Source organism: Mastomys coucha, unplaced genomic scaffold (genome assembly GCF_008632895.1).
Source record: "Mastomys coucha isolate ucsf_1 unplaced genomic scaffold, UCSF_Mcou_1 pScaffold3, whole genome shotgun sequence".
NCBI classification, from domain to species: domain Eukaryota; kingdom Metazoa; phylum Chordata; class Mammalia; order Rodentia; family Muridae; genus Mastomys; species Mastomys coucha.
This window is the reverse complement of record NW_022196909.1, coordinates 42,528,927-42,547,877: the sequence shown is the minus strand read 5'-3', so window position 1 is coordinate 42,547,877 and position 18,951 is coordinate 42,528,927. Positions and strand designations below refer to the sequence as shown.

General features: G+C 49.9%; 2 protein-coding genes across 2 annotated transcripts in view; one reads left to right on the top strand and one right to left on the bottom strand.

Annotated features, from left to right (window-relative positions):
• LOC116075376 (keratin-associated protein 10-8-like) overlaps positions 1 to 12,269 on the top strand; it is a 24,517-nt gene extending 12,248 nt beyond the window's left edge. The window contains exon 3 of the mRNA XM_031348504.1: positions 11,691 to 12,269. Within this exon, the coding sequence (XP_031204364.1) occupies positions 11,691 to 12,269 (579 nt within the window). The remainder of the gene's footprint in view (positions 1 to 11,690) is intronic.
• Positions 1 to 18,951, bottom strand: part of Tspear (thrombospondin type laminin G domain and EAR repeats) — a 224,462-nt gene that overhangs the window by 77,910 nt on the left and 127,601 nt on the right. The gene's annotated exons all lie outside the window — the stretch shown is intronic.

Below are 18,951 nucleotides of genomic sequence, written 5' to 3'. Positions count from 1 at the left end.
CCTCCTGCCAGCCCAGCTGCTGTCGCCCAACCTCCTGTGTGTCCCTGCTGTGCCGCCCTGCCTGCTCCTGCAGTACTTGCTGAGGCCTCTCCTTGGGCTAGAAATCCAGCTGCTGAGTGGATGATGTTCTAGAGCTTGAGAGCTCCCTCTCCTTTGACCCCCTGGCTTCTCTGCTAATAGCCAGCAAGTGTCTACCTTGTTTCTCCAGGGACTTGCAGGGGCCTTGGCTGTCACTTTGGAAGAATCTCCAGCTCTTGCCTCATGAGCATCCTACACAGGGTTCCTACTGGCCCTGCCGCTGAGGGGAGCATGGCCCTCTGTCACCCAGCCCTGTGTGTGGCAAAGCAGAAGCTTTCTGAAGCTGGACTCTCAGCCACCTTCCTGGGTCTGTGACAGGGCTTGCCTGTTCTCCTGGGTTCTCAGCCTCTCACCCCTTCCCCACTCAGCTGCACCTGTCAAACTACAATAAACTCCTGACAAACTTGACCAAGCTTGTCTCGCTGCTCATAGCAATGTTTGAGTTCTCTCCTCTGGCTGCCTGCAAGGGCACTGAGCCTGTCCCTTTCCATGGTGTCAAGAACCAGCCTTTCTTGTCCGCAGTTAGGAACAAGGGATACAATTGTGTTCAGGGACGCAAGGGTATGGTTCTGACAGTCGCACCTATCCTGGGAGTGGATTTAGCTACACTCACGCTCCTTAAATTTCTCCATTCTGGTAGGTTGTTGCCTTCTACTGCCTCAGCTCAGCCTCGGACTCTGACAGCCTGCACCTAGAGGTGGCCATCTGTGGGGCTAAACAACGGCCCGCTACAGACTGACAGTTCGCCTCTGAAAGAGGAGCTGCCTGGAAGTCATGAACTGAGTCGCGAACACGCCTACCTGCCTGGGGCTTTGAGTTGCTAGAGACTTTGGCGTCTAATGTCTGCTGCAGTGTTTATGTTATGCATATATCTTGTACCTGGAGATTCGGTTTCAGTTTTCCCTCTGCCTATATATTCCCAAAATATTGCTAAGTAAAGTGAAGCCTTGATACGAGCGCTACTTGGCCTCCAGTCTCTTGTTCTTGACCCCTTATTTTCCAGGTCCTCTTAAATCTCCACCTGAGAGAATCCAGGTCCGTGGAGCTGCGGGACGGCTCCACTCAGTAGGTGGCATCCTGGGAGATGTTCTCTGCAGAGAACTTGGGTCTTGGAGTTTCCTACCATACTGTCTCCCTGGGCTATGGTCTTTATAAAAACAGCATGGCTGGTTACCTGCTCTCCTGCGGGATTGTGGGATTTTGGTGCATGATAGGGGTATTTGATGACAAGGCCACAGAAACTCCGGTCACGAGTCTAAAAGCACACCCTGTTAGGTGTGCTTGGGCCATCCATCCTTGTTTGGGGCGGGCCACATCTCCTGGAGAGCCCTAGTTCTCTTCTTTCCAGGACTTGGCCCAAAGCTCCTTTTCTTGGCTGGAGGCACCATGGCTTGGTCCAGCCTGCTGCAGTTAAAGCCACCCAGCGGTATCATGACACTAAATTGATATCAACAATCTGCCACCTCCAGAGAACAGCTCCTCAGAGCCCTTCTGGTCTTTTGCTATAACACCCTAGAGGCCCTCGAAAGAGACCTTGGGCCCAGATGAGGTTTCACAGTCTCAAGCCCCTGAGACATCCATCTGGGCTCTGCTGGTGGCAGTTACCTTCACAAAGAGTATGTGACGGACAAAAGATCCAAATTCCGAATTTACAGTAAAACAAAAATAAATGAACCAGCAAGATGGCCTTGAATATTTATAGAGATGCCCTGTGGCCAAATGTCACACAAGTTGACCATGACATAAATGGAGACAGTTGGCACCCTCAGGGTGGCAAGCAGCCAGCTGTCATGGCAGCCCCAGAGACCAGTCACCATGGGGCCAAAGCACACAGATCGATAGAGAGATCTCCCCCACAACCACACTGATACCTGCAGAGAGGGGGGAGGGCCATTGCAGTTCTAAAATCTACAATGTGTCTATGAGAACACTTCAGGGATGAGCGAAAGGGCGCTGTCCTACACAGGGGCTCCCTCAGGAGTCCAGGGACTATGGTTCCTAGGAAGCCGGGCAGATCAGCAAGTGCTGAGATGCGTCGTCATCCGGGCTGCAGGGCTCCTGTGTGCTTAGGGCTCCTGTGTGCTTGGTGCACTATGTTCTGTATCGTCTGCTGCTGATAATTTGTAATAAAGTACTAAGAAGAAAGACATTGAAACACCACTCTTCTGCACCACAGTTAATAAAACAAACCCATAACCATAAAAGAGAAAGGCACCTTGGGGAAATATAAAGGCATTCTCTCCAGCAAACTCAAAAAGTGGACGAGCTGTTTCCCAGCACACAGTTAATTTGGGAGGGAGAGGCAGGAAGACTCCAAACGAATCAAATCCTTAGGTAATATCAATGAACAAGATTGAAGGTAACTGAGACTTCAACCCACGAAATCACAAGAGCTTCCAACATGAGTTTCTATAAAGGGACATTTTAAATTTTACAAGGTAATTGGGGGTGGGGGGCGGATCCAGAAATTAATGAAGTATTGAGTTTGTTCCCCTGGAGCCCATAGTTTTAAAATAGCTGGCCATGGCAGCATGCACTGTAACCCCCTGTGCTGGGAAGGCAGAGGCAGGAGGGTCCCTGGGGCTCCCTGGCCAGCTAGTCTGTCCAATCAGTGAGCTCTGGATTCAAGGGAAGGCCCTGTTTCAAAAAGGTCAAGCGGAAATGATGAAGGTAAACATCGCTGTCAATCTCTGGCCTCTACACACACACACAAAATAAACAGACAAATAGTCAAGGAAGGAATTGTAGATGTAAATAAAACCAATCAGTTGTTTATGAAAAGACAACAAAAGTTAAAATGCTGGCGAATCCAGACCAGAAAAGTGATGCTAATGATTAATTGCGATAAAATAAATAATAGAAGTATGTAATATAAATATTTAATAGATATTACAATATACTGACTTCCAGGGAAAGGCAGTGGTTTAAGCACCGCCTCCACCTGACCATGAGTGACAGGAGTGGATGAATTAGGGAGAACAAGGGCAAAAGTCAAACATTCAATTCACTGACCAGTGAACCCCTCTAAGAAGAGGGAGATGAAAGGAGATGAAAGGCCCAACAGTATTTAAACCGGATGGGAAACACCAAACAAAATTAGAAGACTCAGTAAAGGCCACTTACCAGTGACCCTGAGTGTAAATGGCCTCAGGTTAAATTAAAGACTCAGACCAGGGGGTTATATCGGATGCTCTTAGACCAGCTGGTTACATCAGATGCTCGAGCTGACTGTTGTCGTCCAGAAACATTTTTGGGGCCAGTGAGCTGGCTCAGTGGGTAAAGAGGCTTGCCACTAAGCCTGACAGCCTGAGTTCGATATTTGGGAACCACACAGTGGAAAGAGAAATAACGTCTGCAAACTGTCCTCTGACCTACACACACACACACACACATACACACACACACACACACACACACACACACACACACACACGGAGGGAGGGAGGGAGAAAGAAAGAGAGAAAATAAACACACGAATCCTTGCTTGCTTTCTCCTCTTTTATGTAATTCAAGACCTCCGGCCTAAAGAATGGTGCTGCCCACAATGGGCTGGTTCTTCACACATCTACTAACAATCAAGACAACTCTTACAGACAAGTTCTCAAGCCAATCTGATGGAGATAATTCCTCATTAAGAATCTCTTCCCTTGCCGGGCAGTGGTGGCGCATGCCTTTAATCCCAGCACTTGGGAGGCAGAGGCAGGCAGATTTCTGAGTTCGAGGCCAGCCTGGTCTACAGAGTGAGTTCCAGGACAGCCAGGGCTACACAGAAAACAAAACAAAAACAAAAACAAAAAAAGGAGTCTCTTCCCTGGTGATCCTAGGTTGTATCAAATTAATACTTAAAACTAACCAGCACAACTCAGTTTTTAAAAGAAAAGCAAACGTCACTCTATATAGAGGGTCATACATGTCCAGATACATGGATGTGATCATTGGTCAGTTCTGTCCGACAGATGATCCTTGAGACAAAATATTAGCAAAGAAAATTCACAGTTAAAATGTAGCCCAGAGCAAATGCCCTCAACAGACCCCTGCAGAGCGTTCTACCTGACAGCCATGAGATGTACATTCTTCTCAGCACCCCGTAGAAATTTCCTTAAAAAATCGATCACATTTTAGATCATAAATCAAGACTTAACAAATACCAAAAAAAAAAAAAAAAAAAAAAAAAAAAAAATCAAAACCATTTCTTGCAGATCACAATACAATAAAAGTAGGAACCACTACCAAGAAAATCCATTTTTCTATACACTTTTTAATGGTCACTAATGACACCAGTGAGGAAACTTAAAAATTCCTTGCCGGGCAGTGGTGGCTCACACCTTTAATCCCAGCACTTGGGAGGCAGAGGCAGGCGGATTTCTGAGTTCGAGGCCAGCCTGGTCTACAGAGTGAGTTCCAGGACAGCCAGGGCTATACAGAGAAACCCTGTCTCAAAAAAAAAAAAATCCTATAAGCAGATAAAAGTTAAAATACTATTTATCAGAACCTTCAGGATATAGCAAAGGTGATTCTGAGAGGGCAGTGGACAGCTGTGGGTGCTCACTTAAATCTCCAAAGAGGAGGGGCCAGAGAGGTAGCTCACTGTTTAAGAGCATTTGATACCCTTGCAGGGGATCTGGGAGGTTCCTAGCATCCACACAGCAGTACACAACAGTCCATAACTCCAGTTCCAGAGGGCCTTCTGTCCGCCTCAGGCACCAGGCATGCATGCGGTAAACAGAGTCATGTAGGTAGAATGTGAACTAAAAATCCATAAATCTAAAAGATAGGAGTAGTGTAGCCAGAAATCCCATGAATCTTTGTCTTACTCCTACAATGCTTGGACAGGGCTGACCTAGGCATGACATTTTAACTTTCTCGACTACCTTCCGGTTTTTCAAATTGCAGCTTCTTGGACAAGCTCTCTGTCCCTGGCTTCCAGGACCAACCCCATCTTTTTGTAGTTATCACCCTTACTGCCCACTAGCCAGAACCTCCCAGACCCATCAGAATTATTCCACTGAAGTAGAAACTGTCTGCCGTCAACCACCTGATCAGTTTGCACAAGGGTCCCCCTCCCCCACCCACTTTTCTCTCTAGGTGACTATCTTGACTGAAATGACTTGGCTCTGCAGGGCACAGGCCTCTTCTTCCAAAAACTGGCCAAGGCCAAGGCAAACACACCGAGTATCTCCTCAAGATGCAGAACCAGTGTGGTGGCCGCATCTTCCAAGACACACAGAAACCCCGCTCGGATGGGTAGGATAGATCCTGAGATGCTGTGTAGACCACTGTGGCCTGGGAAGAACCTGAGCCAGACCCTTTTGGCTCTTCCTGTTATGGGCTGTGCCCACCTTGGCTTCTCTGACTTCCTGGATAAGAAGATGAAGTTCACCAAGACGATATGCCACCACACCCGGCCAATTCCTGCAGGCTGGTGGCCTCTCCAGGCCATGCTGGGTGATGATCTCTTTGAGTGGCTCACTATAAGCATGGCTAGGAGTCTGAGCCACTCCGAGACCTCTCAGGGGCGCCTGCATCCCCCAGCATTGGGCTATCTGTTTAAGACCCTCCTCTTCCCCCCCCCCAGGATGATTTGAGACCACCAGGGAGCCCCTCCTAACTCTTGAGCCAAGTGAAAATAAACCTTTTAAAGATATATATTAGCAAGAATGCAAATTAATAAACGACGCACTTCCAATTCAGAAATGAAGAACTAGCGGGACCCCAAAGCAGCTCGAGGAAACAAAACATGAAATCGGAGCAGAGGGTCATGAAGTGGGGATCAACGAACCATGCAGAGAGTTATCAGAGCATAGAGCTGGCTATCTTTGCAAAGATGACCAAGACTGAACCATCCTTAGCCAGACTGGCTGAGCGAGAGCGAGAGAGAAAAAGGAATTAATAAAATTATGTACAGATCTAAAGGGTTTTTATTCATAGACACTACTCAAATCCAGGCAATGGTCATTATAGTACCACAATCTGGAACATCTAGAGGGAATGGGATATGGACACATTCCTGAACATGTATGACCTACCAGAATTAGGTCAAAAGGGCACACATAGACTAGACAGTTCTACAACCATCCGTGAGTGTGAACCAGAGATCATCTCATAGCAAAGAAAAGCTCAAGGCCAGACAGGCTCACTGCTGTTATCTACCAAATCCTCCGGGAAGAGCGGCACCAACACCCCTCAGTCTGTTGAGAAACAGGAAGGGGCACCAGCTGCCGGACAACTGTGACCCCCAAACCAAAGCCTGATAAAGACACAACCAAAACCAATCACACAGATGTCCCATCCACTCCCCTGACAAGCATGGGCACAAGGGTCCTCAACAAAATATTTCTAACACAATTTGATGGCAGATTGAAAGGCCATACGGCGTGACCGAGCTAGTTTCATTCTAGGGATGCAAAGACGGTTTGACGTGCACCAACCAGTAAATTCCACACGGCACATAAATAGACTCGAGGTCAGAATCCCTTGTCCATTTAGATGGATGCCCCTGAAAAAGTTCAACATCCATTTGTGTTCGAAAGCCCTAAAGAAACTTGGAATAGCAGGGCCTACCTCAACACAAAATGCTCTATACTTCCAACCCACGTCATACTTAATAGTGAGGAAAGATCTAAAAACAAGAATGGAATATTGGCTGTTCAGACATCCAGAAATGATAGCCTCGGTCCACCTCGAGCAGGACTGTAGAAGGATTTCTGGCAGTTAGATAAAGCCAGCGCTGTTCAAGAACTCGTGAATGAGTGTTCCCCTTCTGTCAAAAGGAGCCCCTTCCCCTATTCCTGTGGCAGGAGGGACACATGGCTCTCCTCCTGCAATCTCTGGCATAGCAAAGCCTATGCTGGCCTCCGGGCTCCTGTAACCCTTTTCACAAATACTCATTACACATTCCAAAGCCCTCACACTAGCATCTTGGCCCTTATCATCTCTCCCGGCTTCCCTTCCTCCAGATGCCCCATTGTTCTCTATAGAACAGCAAGGTTTTTACCCCAGCCCTGAGGATGTCAATTGCTCCACTACTCTTTCTTGCTATTCTTCCTTCTCTCAGGGCTGTGCCCTGTCGGCTATGTTCTCTCTCTCTCTCTCTGCTCTGGACTCTTCCATATGCCTCTGGCTGTTCTCTCTCTCTCTCTCTCTCTCTCTCTCTCTCATTCACAATAATCACCACCACCCCTAGTAACAGAGCCACCATTTCATTTGGGTTATTTACTGTACCTCTTTGCACATATATACATTGCCTGATTTCGTAGCCACAGCAATAAAAAGAGAGAGAGAGAGAGAGAGAGAGAGAGAGAGAGAGAGAGAGAGAGAGAGAGAAAGAAATACAGGGAATACAAATAGGAGAGAAAAAGAAACCAAAGTGTCCTTATTTTCAGACAGGATTCTTATGTAAAAGCACCCAATGTCTCCATCAGAAACACTTAAATCTGATAAAAACAATTCTAGCAGAAGAGCAGGATATAAAGTCACCATATAAAACTCTGTACCTTGGGCTGGAGAAATGGATCAGTGGTTAAGGGCACTGACTGCTCTTCCAGAGGTCCTAAGTTCAATTCCCAGCAACCACATGGTGACTCACAATCATCTGTAATGGGATCTGATGCCCTCTTCTGGTGTGTCTGAAGACAGCGACAGTGTACTCATATACATAAAATAAGTAAGTATTTTTTTTTTAAAAAAAAACAAACCTATGTACCTTTTCCATATTCTTTTCTTTTTATTTTTTTTATTTTTTTATTTTTTTGGTTTTATGAGACAGGGTTTCTCTGTATAGCCCTGGCTGTCCTGGAGCTCATTCTGTAGACCAGGCTGGCCTAGAACTCAGAAATCTGCCTGCCTCTGCCTCCCAAGTGCTGGGACTAAAGGCGTGCGCTACCACACCCGGCTCTTTTCTTTTTAAAGATGTATTTATTTATTATATGTAAGTACACTGTAGCTGTCTTCAGACACACCAGAAAAGGGCATCAGATCTCGTTACAGATGGTCATGAGCCACCATGTGGTTGCTGGGATTTGAACTCAGGACCTTCGGAAGAGCAGTCAGTGCTCTTAACTGCTGAGCCATCTCTCCAGCCCAAGACCTTGAATTTTTAAAGCCATCCTGAACACACACATCAGTGCTGGAGGTGTCACAATGCCTCATCTCACACTGCACAACAGTGCCCAAAGCAGTGTGGTGCCAGCACAGAGGTAGCCGTGTAGACTAGTTACATAGAAAACCCAGTTATGGCCAACAATGGCGCCAGCAGGCTAGACAGATGGGTAAAGTGGGTAAAGTACTTTCTGCACAAACATGACGACCTGAGTGGATTCCCATCACCCAGGGGAAATATAGGGACAGCGGCAAACGTTTTCACCCTCAGCACTGGGGAGGTGGAGGCAGGAGAATTCCTGGAGCTCCTTGGCCAGCCAGTCTAGCTGAATTGGGAGGTTTCAGCTTCTTAGTGATCTGTCTCAAAAACCTAAGGTGGAGGGTGTTGGTACTCTGTCTTGACTCCACCTCCACAGTTATCTGGCAACAGCCAGGTAGGCCCAGCCCACTATAAAAGGGGCTGCTTGCCCCCTCCTCTCTTGCTTACTCTTGCCTCTCTCTTGCCTCTTGCTCTCTTGCTCCCCCTCTCTCCCCATTCCCTTCCCCCCTCTCTCCACATGGTCATGGCCGGCCTCTACTTCTCTATTCTCTACCCTCTTAACTCCTCTCCCCATGCCCTGAATAAACTCTGTTCTATACTATACCTTCATGCAGCTTGTCTCTCAGGAAGAAGAGATGCCTCGGCATGGGCCCACTGACACATCCCCTTCCCCCATGCCTCACCACACCCCCATAGAACATATTCCTGTACCTCTTTATCTTTTTATAATCACAACAGAGGGTTATAAAAAAAGGCACTCAATGTTGACCTCTAGGCTCCCTTCCCCCAAATTAAAAAAATAAAAATAAAAATGCCAAAATATCTCCAGCCTTTTCAACAAATGGTAGTAGGAAAACTGGATTGGACGTTGTACTGACTGTTTTTGTGTGCCAACTTGACACAGGCTGGAGTTATCACAGAGAAGGGAGCTTCAGTTGGGGAAGTGCCTCCATGAGATCCAGCTGTGGGCCATTTTCTCATAAGTGATCAAGGAGGTAGGGCCCCTTGTGGGTGGTGCCATCCCTGGGTTGGAAGTCTTGGGTTCTAAAAGAGAGCAGGCTGAGCAAGCCAGGGGAAGCAAGCCAGTAAGGAACATCCCTCCATGGCCTCTGCATCAGCTCCTGCTTCCTGACCTGCTTGAGTTCCAGTCCTGACTTCCTCTGGTGATCAACAGCAATATGGAAGTAAGCTGAATCAACCCTTTCCTCCCCAACTTGCTTCTTGGTCATGATGTTTGTGCAGGAATAGAAACCCTGACTAAGACAGACGTCGTGGATCACGAGAATAGAACCGCTGTGTGCATTCCTAGAAAGTTCCCAGAGGATGCGCTCTACCAAACAAGGGCGCCAGCCCAGAAAGAGCTCACAAGGAGCCAGTACTGAAGCCAGAGAAAGGAAACGCCAAAGAAAGAGTGAGGGAGACTCGGGATAGCAGCAGCAGAGCTGAGGGAAGGCCAGGGCTGAGTGTGTGTATAGGGGGTCAGGAGAAGGGCTGTGGGATAGTGTGCTGGCTGCTTCTGCGTGTCAGCTTGACACAAGCCAGAGTCATCAGAGAGGAAGGAGCCTCAGTCGAGGAAATGCCTCCATGAGATCCATGAGCTGTAAGGCATTTTCTTTAATTAGTGATCAATGGCGGAGGGTTCAACCCACTGTGGGAGCAAGCCAATAAGCAGCATCCCTCCACAGCCTCTGCATCAGCTCCTGCCTTCAGGTTCCTGCCCTGTGTGAGTGCCTGTCCTGGCTTCCCTTTGGTGATGAACAACAATGTGGAAGTGTAAGCTGAATAAGCCCTTTCCTCCCCAGCTTGCTTTTTAGTCATGGTGTCTCACCACAACAATAGAAACCCTAACTAAGACAAGAGGGCCAAGAGCTAGCTGAGAGATACCAGGGCTAAGGGATACCAAGACTAGGTGGGCGGGGGGGGGGGGGGGGGGGGTCAGTCAGGGTTGAGGGGCGGGTCAGAGCTGAGGGATAGTGGCCTGTGAATTCAGAGTATTAGAAGTGATGTTTACAAGAAATAACATAATCAGTGACTAGGGGTGTTTGTCCTCTGAGCTTGGGGGCACTTAGGGGACAGTCAGGGAAGGGGTAATGACTCGTATAGGAAAACAAACATAAACAGAAGAAGTAATCAGGTCCAAGAGGGGAAAAAACAAACTGAAAGGCATAAGAATGCAGAGATTAAACCTGTCTGCCCTATATTGAAACACTCAACAAAGATAATACTGGAATAGATATGACATAAAATATCACTAAATGATAAATGGCTGGTGCCCTGATGTAGTCGGTTGGCCTGATGCTGTCTGGATTCTGATGCTAATAGTCAAGAGGGGCTGCCCCTGACAAGCAAATCATCACCCACTCAGGTGATGTCATGTGGACGTCCTCCCCCATTTAACTGGTCAGTAAGAGGTTAGAGCTGGTGATTGGGCAGTGGAAGGGAAAGGTGGGACTGGAGGCTCGAGAGTCGGGGGCAGGTAGACGGAGAGGAAAAACATGCAGGAGAGAGACAGGGACTGAGAGGAAGAGAAGGCGAGGTCGACCAGAACCTCGTGGGCTGGGAGAGACCATGAGTGACCAGGGGTCTTAAGATCTGGAGACTAAGTTAGTATAGTGTTAGATCTGCCCAATCTAGGCATATGGCTTATAATTATAATATCTGGATTGTGTGTGTGTTTTTTTAAATTGGGGCTTATTAGGGTTGAAAATTCCAGCAATACCCTGATTGAAGAGAAACTGAGGCAGTACCACCTCCAGAACGGGAGGGGGGGGAGCCCAGAGGGTGAGAGCCGAATGTTGTCCTCCGTAGTAGGGAACTGGGTCATATCTAAAGACAAAAAAAAAAATCAAACAAACAAAAAACAATAACCACAGAATAGCATGTTATTGCAATAAGTTGTTGTGTAACAGAAGTCTGTGGGGTGGAGGGGAGGGACCAGCTGTGGACTGGAGATAAGGGTGGCCATGGTCTGCAGGAACTGAGGGGCCTACAGCATGGAGGAGTGTGACACTGGGCCAGTGGGAGCAGTGTCTGACGGAGCTTGTCTTCCTGAGGACAGTGTGAGAGCCAGCAGGCGAAGTTCTCAGGCCCCAGCTCCACCCAATCACGGTGTCACATGGTCACTCTCAGGATAAGGATGTGCCTTGACTCTGCTAGGACCCACGCTCCCAGTCGTAAACTGGCTGAGTTATCTGGGAACAAGACAACAAGGAAATGAAGGTCTTCCCTTCATGAGGAAAGCCTACACAGGAGGCACATAAAAACCCCAGGGCCGGGCACCTCACGCACACAACACACTCACATTCACACACGCACACGAACAAGGCACCCCTCTGGTCCAACCCCCACCATGGCCGACACCTGCTGCACAAGGACCTGCGTGATTGCTGCATCCACCACATCCCTCTGCTCCAGTAATCTGAGCTGTGGCAGCCGGATCTGCTCGCCCAGCACCTGCCTAGGTGCCTCTTGGCAGGCGGACAATTGCCAGGAGAGCTACTGTGAGCCCCCATGCTGTGTCCCCAGCTGCTGCCAACCCAGCAGCTGTGCCCCAGCCCCCTGCCTGACCCTCGTCTGCACCCCAGTGAGCTGTGTGTCCAGGCCCTGCTGCCAATCTTCCTGCTGCACACCCTCATGCTGCCAGCAGTCTAGCTGCCAGACAGCTTGCTGCACCTGCTCCCCCTGCCAGCAGCCTTGCTGTGTGACCCTCTGCTGCAAGCCTGTGTGCTGCACACCCATCTGCTGTGGACCATGCTGCCAGCAGTCTAGCTGCCAGTCCTCATGCTGCCAGCCCTCTTGCTGTGTGCCTGTGTGCTGCAAGCCTGTGTGCTGCACACCCATCTGCTCTGGCTCCTCCTCCTGCTGCCAGCCCTCCTGCTGTGCTCCTGTGTGCTGCAAGCCCTGCTCCAGCGTGTCCCTGCTGTGCCGCCCTGTGTGCAGACCTGCCTGCTGTGTGCCCACCTCCTCCTGCTGTGCCTCCTCCTGCCAGCCCAGCTGCTGTCGCCCAGCCTCCTGTGTGTCCCTGCTGTGCCGCCCTGCCTGTTCCAGCTGCTGATGGGCCTGTTCCTGGTGTCAGCTGGCTCAGGTCCCTCCCTATGGCCCCTCTGAGCTTCTCCAGTCTGCCCTTGACCTGATATAGATGGTCCCCTGAGAACCATGTGTCCCCTGTGCTGACTGGCTTCCCCTCCTACCTCCCAGTAGTCCCCTGTCCCAGGGCTGTTGTGGGACACTTGCTTTGCTATGAGCGGCTCGCAACACCAATAAATCCACAGCCAAAACACCCTTCTGTATTGTTATTGTTCACATCTGTGATGAAATAACTAACACAGGCAACAGAGACAAAAAGATAAATAAAAGGCCTTGCTCAGGGCATCACCTATCACACAAGGGAGCTGGGAATGGAACAGCTCTCTTCCTGGTTCCAGGAAACACAGGGACATACTTGGATCCATTCACACTGGTTTCCCTCTGTCCTTCCCACTCCATCCCTGGAATGGAGGTGTTAGTATACAGGCAATCCCATTAGCCTGCTCTCAATCCCACTGTCCTGCTCTCGGGGAAACTAGCAGCTGCTAACATCATCACCTGCAGTGTGCTGTGGGACAAAAGAGCCCCCAGCTACCAGGGACCTCTCTCTGCCCTCCACCCCTCCCCTTCTCTTCCCCTCCCATCCCCTCCCTTCTCCCTCCCCTTCTCTTCCCCTCCCCTTCACCCTCCTTTCCCTTTCCTTCCCTCTTTCCTCCTCTCCCCTCCTCTTCCTATCCCCTTCCTCCCCCATTCCCTTCCCCTTCCCCTCCAATCCTCTCCCTTCCCCCCATTCCCTTCCTCTTCCCTCTCCTCTCCCTCCCCCTTCCATTCCCTCCTCCCCTCTCCCTCCTTCCTATCCCTCCTCCCTCCTTCCTCTCCTCTTTCCCCTCCCCCTCCCTTACCTCTCCCCTCCCCCCTCTCCTCTGCTTCCTTCCACATTTCTCTTTCTACCCCTTCTCTGTCTCCCTGTCTGTTTTTGTCTTCCTCTATCTTTCTCCCAACCCTGAGTTTGCTCTTCCCTCCCCCAATCACCCTCTTACACCAGTTCTGTTGAGTGATATGATCTCTCAGCAGTCACACCTGAGCACGGGCCACCGAAGGGACCCTTTGCTGTGCTTCCATCCCATCAGGCATTGCCCACATTCAGGCAGTTAGTTAGGGTCTTACTGCTGTGAAGAGACGCCATGACCAAGGTAACTCTTATAAAGGACAACATTTCATTGGGACTGGCTTACAGGTTCAGAGGTTCAGTCCATTATCATCAAGGTGGCAACTTAGCAGCATCCAGACAGGCATGGTGCAGGAGGAGCTGAGAGTTCTACATCTTCATCTGAAGGCTGCTAGGAGAAGACTGGCTTCCAGGCAGCTAGGATGAGGATCTTAAAGCCTACACTCACAGAGATACACCTACTCCCACAAAGCCACGCCCACTCCAGTAAAGTCACACCTACTCCAACAAGGCCAAAGCTACTCCAACAAAGCCACATCTACTCGACAAGGCACACCTACTCCAACAGGGCCACTCCCTGGGCCAAGCATATACAAACCATCACACCCTCAGACATCCTGTTCTCAAAAATGTCCTCTCAGACACACAAAAAGCTTATCTCAGCCTTCTAGTCAGGTAAACTGCAGCTATCACCTCCCTCGTGCTGTGAGGACATGTGACTTCCATGGACTATAGTCTCCCTTAACCATTAGATGTATCTGGAACTGAGTGACCCTGTCCAGAGGTCACAAAGACCGGTAACCTCTCTCTTAAAGCTCAGGGTCTCTTCCCAGACAGGTTCAACCAAAATTCTGAGTTTCCAGGACTCCCTGGGGCTGATGACTTGCAGATGTGGCTGGACCTGGAGCCTTTCTATGTTATCTGTCTGGGCAAGCAGGCCCTCTGTCTGGTGGCTGCTAGCTGCCTCGCACATCCCTGTCACCAAGACTCCTGCTGGGACAACCCTGCTTTCCTGGTCCTTGGAGCAGGTCTTCCCTCTGGCAAGGATGGAGAAGGGTAGCAGGCTCAGGAAGGGGACCCTGTGTCCTGTCTGTTCCCAGCCCTGGGGCAGAGCCACCTTCGCTAGTAGCTCCATCAGCATGATAACACCGTGTCAGGGACTATACCTGTCATAATTGCTCTTGGAGTCACCTCAGACTGTGCCAAGAGGTGGCCCGGAAATGTTGAGAGGCAGCTCTGAGCATGTGGGCAAGAGTGTTTCCGGAGACATTTCACTGAGGGGAAAGATGTATCCAATGAGGCTGGAGACAAGATGAAAGGAGAGGAGGGGAGGAAGCAAGTGAAGGGCAGGTGCTCTCTCTGCTTCCTGGCCTCCACGATGTGAGCAGCCTTGCTTCCTATACCCTCCCTGCCATGATGAAACTTCTGAATCCATGGGCAAACTTAAATATCTTCCTCCTTTTTAGCATCAGAGCATCCAAAGCCTGTGGCGACACATGGGCGGGTCCACAGACCTGTTGCCAGGGCAACAGCCACCATATTCCCAGAATTCATTGGGCTCACCTCCCACCTTTACCTACAGCCACTACGTCAGAACCCATATATGTACGGAGAACATTCCTCCATCTCTCTCTCTCCCCCTCCTCTCTTTCCACGATACTGCCCCCCTCTCTCCCTCTCAATTAAACCTCTTACACGTGGAACTGTTCGGGCCTAGTGTGTAGTATGTTCTGACGCGACCCGCCGTTCTAACACATCACTCCTTAAGATGTTTTTGTTAGATATTGCTGTGGTGACACAATCTAGTTACGATGGCCCTGGTGCCTCATCCAATGTCCTTGCACAGCCAGGCCACTCACCCTGCCTACCTGCTCTCTTCTATACAGGGATCTCCTCCCAAAGAGTATATTGTGCTTCTGTGCCTGAGTGCTAAGAAAAACCTAGGAGAGCCATGCTGGGCAGAGCTGAGCAGGCTAAGTGCATGGGTGACCCTCTTGAGGCAGGGGGATACAAGTAACTGTCAGGCACAGCTCCAGAGTCACTTCCCCTGTGGCCACTCCCAGACCTGGCCTTACCTCCTGTCAGGTCCGTGCTGTAGGGTCTGGGGACACCCTCAGCCCCTCTGGCAATGGACAATATCTGGTAGACACAGGAAAGACTGTGGGCTCTTACCCCAGTGTCCATAGTCAACTGAACTCATAAACTTGGAGCAGTAACATGGCTGTGACCAGAAACACTGGGATGTGTTTTCTCTGGGGCAGGAAACATTCATGAGATGATGGAAGGGCGTGTAGACACTTGGGAGGAGACACTTGCACACCACAGAGTTTTAAGACAACAGACTCCAAGGAATTGGAATTTTCCCGGAAGTTTCCTACTTAGGAGAAGAAAAAACATGAGCCTGGTCCCAGCCAGAGGAGAAGTTTGTCTCCCAGAATGCCTTGCGAGAGCCTCTAGAGCCCATAGGATGATGGGTGGGATCACACCTTGACCAGGACTGGTAACTGTGCATACTTCAGGCTGTCTATTTAAACTTTACCCTGGTGCCGGAACCCCTGAAGGTGGACTTGGAGGTGAAGGTGGGCTCGGGGCAAAGGTGGAATCGGGGTGAAGGTGGAATGGGGTGAAGGTGGACTTGAGGTGAAGGTGGAATCGGGGTGAAGGTGGACTCGAGGTGAAGGTGGACTGGGGCAAAGGTGGAATCGGGGCAAAGGTGGACTGGGGCGAAGGTGGACTTGGGGCGAAGGTGGACTTGGGGTGAAGGTGGACTTGGGGCGAAGGTGGACTTGGGGCGAAGGTGGACTTGAAGGTGATGTTTTCAATGGACCTTTCTTCCCCTTCCCCATATAACTGCACAGAAAAAAAAAATCTTTCTCTGCTGTTCACCAATACTTGGTACATCAAGGCCAGTGGCACGGCCTGAATTGTCAGGGCTGCCGGGCTCGGAACCAGCTGCGAGGGTCTCGGCTGTGAGCCCAGAGACATAGAAAGCTGTCAAATCTGGCAGGAGAGGTCTGGATGGCTATTTCCCTGTGGTCATGTGGGTGTCTAGAAACCTGTGAACACTGACCTAAGCTCCATTCATTGGGCATCGGGGATGAGCTGATAGGTCACAAAATTGCTGTCTTAGTTAGGGTTTGACTGCTGCGAACAGACACCATGACCAAGGCAACTCTTGTAAGGACACCATTTCATTGGGGCTGGCTTACAGGATCAGAGGTTCAGTCCATTATCATCAAGGTGGGAACATGGCAGCATCCAGGGAGGCGTGGTACAGGCGGAGCTGAGAGTTCTACATCTTCAATCTGAAGGCTAATAGCAGAATACTGGCTTCCAGGCAGCTAGGATGAGGGTCTTTCCCCCCCCCCCCTTTTGGACAGTTTTATGTGCTCAGACCATCATGGTTCACCCTACAGCCTTGGCCAACACACAAAAACAGCATCAGCACTGGCTCCCACCCATATGAGACAGGAAGGGCACTGGAGACCAGAATTGTGTGGCAGCACCTGTTGACAGTGCCTGGGTCGGTGAGGCTTTAGAGATACCACCATTACCATATGCTTTTTCAATGTTAAGTCTAAATGTTTTAAGGGCAATGGTTAGTCAAAAGACTGAACACAATTGAATGGGAGGCAGAAAAGAAGTGTCCAAGTCCTACCAACTTGATTAAGGGTTCTTTTTGCCAAGATTGACACAGACATTAACTGCTGTCACACACATGGTTAGGGAGGAGGAAGATGCTGTTGGGAGGTCCACAGTTGCCATTCTTTCTAACAGCACACATCACCCATGTATCTTCAGATACATGGTGAAAGACACACTGAGCATGTAGAATGTAGCCCCTCTGAACAGTTACTGGGGCTCTGAACACCCCTCTACTCAATACCCATCTACAGGGGCTATCCAATGAGTGCAGGTAGACAAAAACCTAAAATCAGGCCTGGCTGCACAGAGCAGCTACCCTTGAGATCAAGAGACACCACAACTACTTATCATGTACAATGTGCCAGCCATAGGATGAGGGTCTTAAAGCCAACACTCACAGTGACACAGCTACTCCAACAAGGCCACACCCCCTCCAACAAGGCCACACCTCCAAATAGTGCCACTCCCTGGGCTAAGCATATATAAACCAAGACCGTTGCCAAGACCATTATAGAAGCCAGAGTAAGATGCCCGATAAAGCCAACCACTTGAGTGTGAACTCATTATGAGGGTGTAGGAATTGGTAGCATAGCCTTAGGTAGAGGACCTGGACGACGCAGTCTTAGGATCATGGCCTTGGGACACACGGGCCCTTTGTCACCTCAGACTCCCTTTCCTCCATGATCCAGATGACTGAAGAAAAGCTGATCGATGAAGAGACAAGAAGGCACAATGCCTGGCTGGGACACACACTCATAGCCTGGGTCACCCATGGGAGCCACCACAGCATGTATGTCACAGACAGAACCCAGGGCTGAACACCTATATTCTTGAAATGGAGGCTGGGGTGCAAAACCATATGTCTTGTCTGGGGACATGCACATTAGTCATTTGTGAAGGCACATGGATATTGTCACCTCTCAATGTATTTCTCAGAGAAATAGTTAGGGGCCTTTCCCTAAGCTTCCTTATAGAATTAGTGACACTCTGGAACTCCCACCCCCAGCTTAGTTGGAATTCATAAACTCAGCGAAAAAGTTTAGAACCCCACACTGCCTCCCTGGCACGGTTCCCCACCTCAGAAAAGCTAAAGCCAGCTGGAAAGTGGCGGCTACCTGCTGCCCTCAACACAGAGACTTCTGGCTACGACCCATGTGCCCAACCCCTAACACGCCCCCATTCTATTATATGGAGAACCATCTAGAACTTGGTACTGCGATCTTGTAGGATTTCATCCCTCCATGGGTGCTCAGGGCTTCCTGTCACCCGAGGATGACAATAATAATGTCCTATAATGACAATGTCACTGAACGACAGACTTGCATTCAACCAGCCCAAGAAATCCCTGCCACCCCGCCCCGCCCCCGGGGAACAGAATTGGATACACTGCCTGCCTTTCTCTGCTGATACCTGACAGTTTTCTGGGATGGCTGAGTAGGTTGGACCACTGGGGACAGGGCCTGGGACCTGACTCTGGGTGTGTGGGTGTGCAGGCACAGTCCCAACCTCTTCCAAGCCCAGGCCACAAAAGTCTTTATTGTGAACACTCTTCACAACACAGGGTGACTGTCACAGGCAAGCTGGACATCAGCAGAGAGAGAGGCAGGCAGTGCGTCGTGTCAGCCAGTCCAGCCCTGTGGCAACAGGCCTAGCTGTGTGCGCTCTGCACAGACACTCGGAAACTCTCTGACTTGAGGGTTTTAAACCCAGCTGGACACCAGGCAATGAACACTCAGGGAGGCTGCTGCTCACAGACTCACTGGTCTGCAAGAAGTTTTTCTTTGGGCTGGCGAGATAGCTCAGCGGGTAAGAGCACTGACTGCTCTTCCAAAGGTCCTGAGTTCGGATCCCAGCAACCACATGGTGGCTCACAACCACCCGGAATGCACTCTTCTGGTGCATCTGAAGACAGCTACAGTGTACTGTGCCAGAGGGAGCTTGGCCTGAGCAAATGGGGCCGGAGCAAGTGGGGCTGGAGCAAGCAGGGCCATCCTGAGTTCAATTCCCAGCAGCCACATGATTGCTCACAGCCATCTATACAGCTACAGTGTACTCATACACATAAAATAAATAAATAAATCTTAGAAGGAGGAGAAGGAGGAGGAGGAGGAGGAGA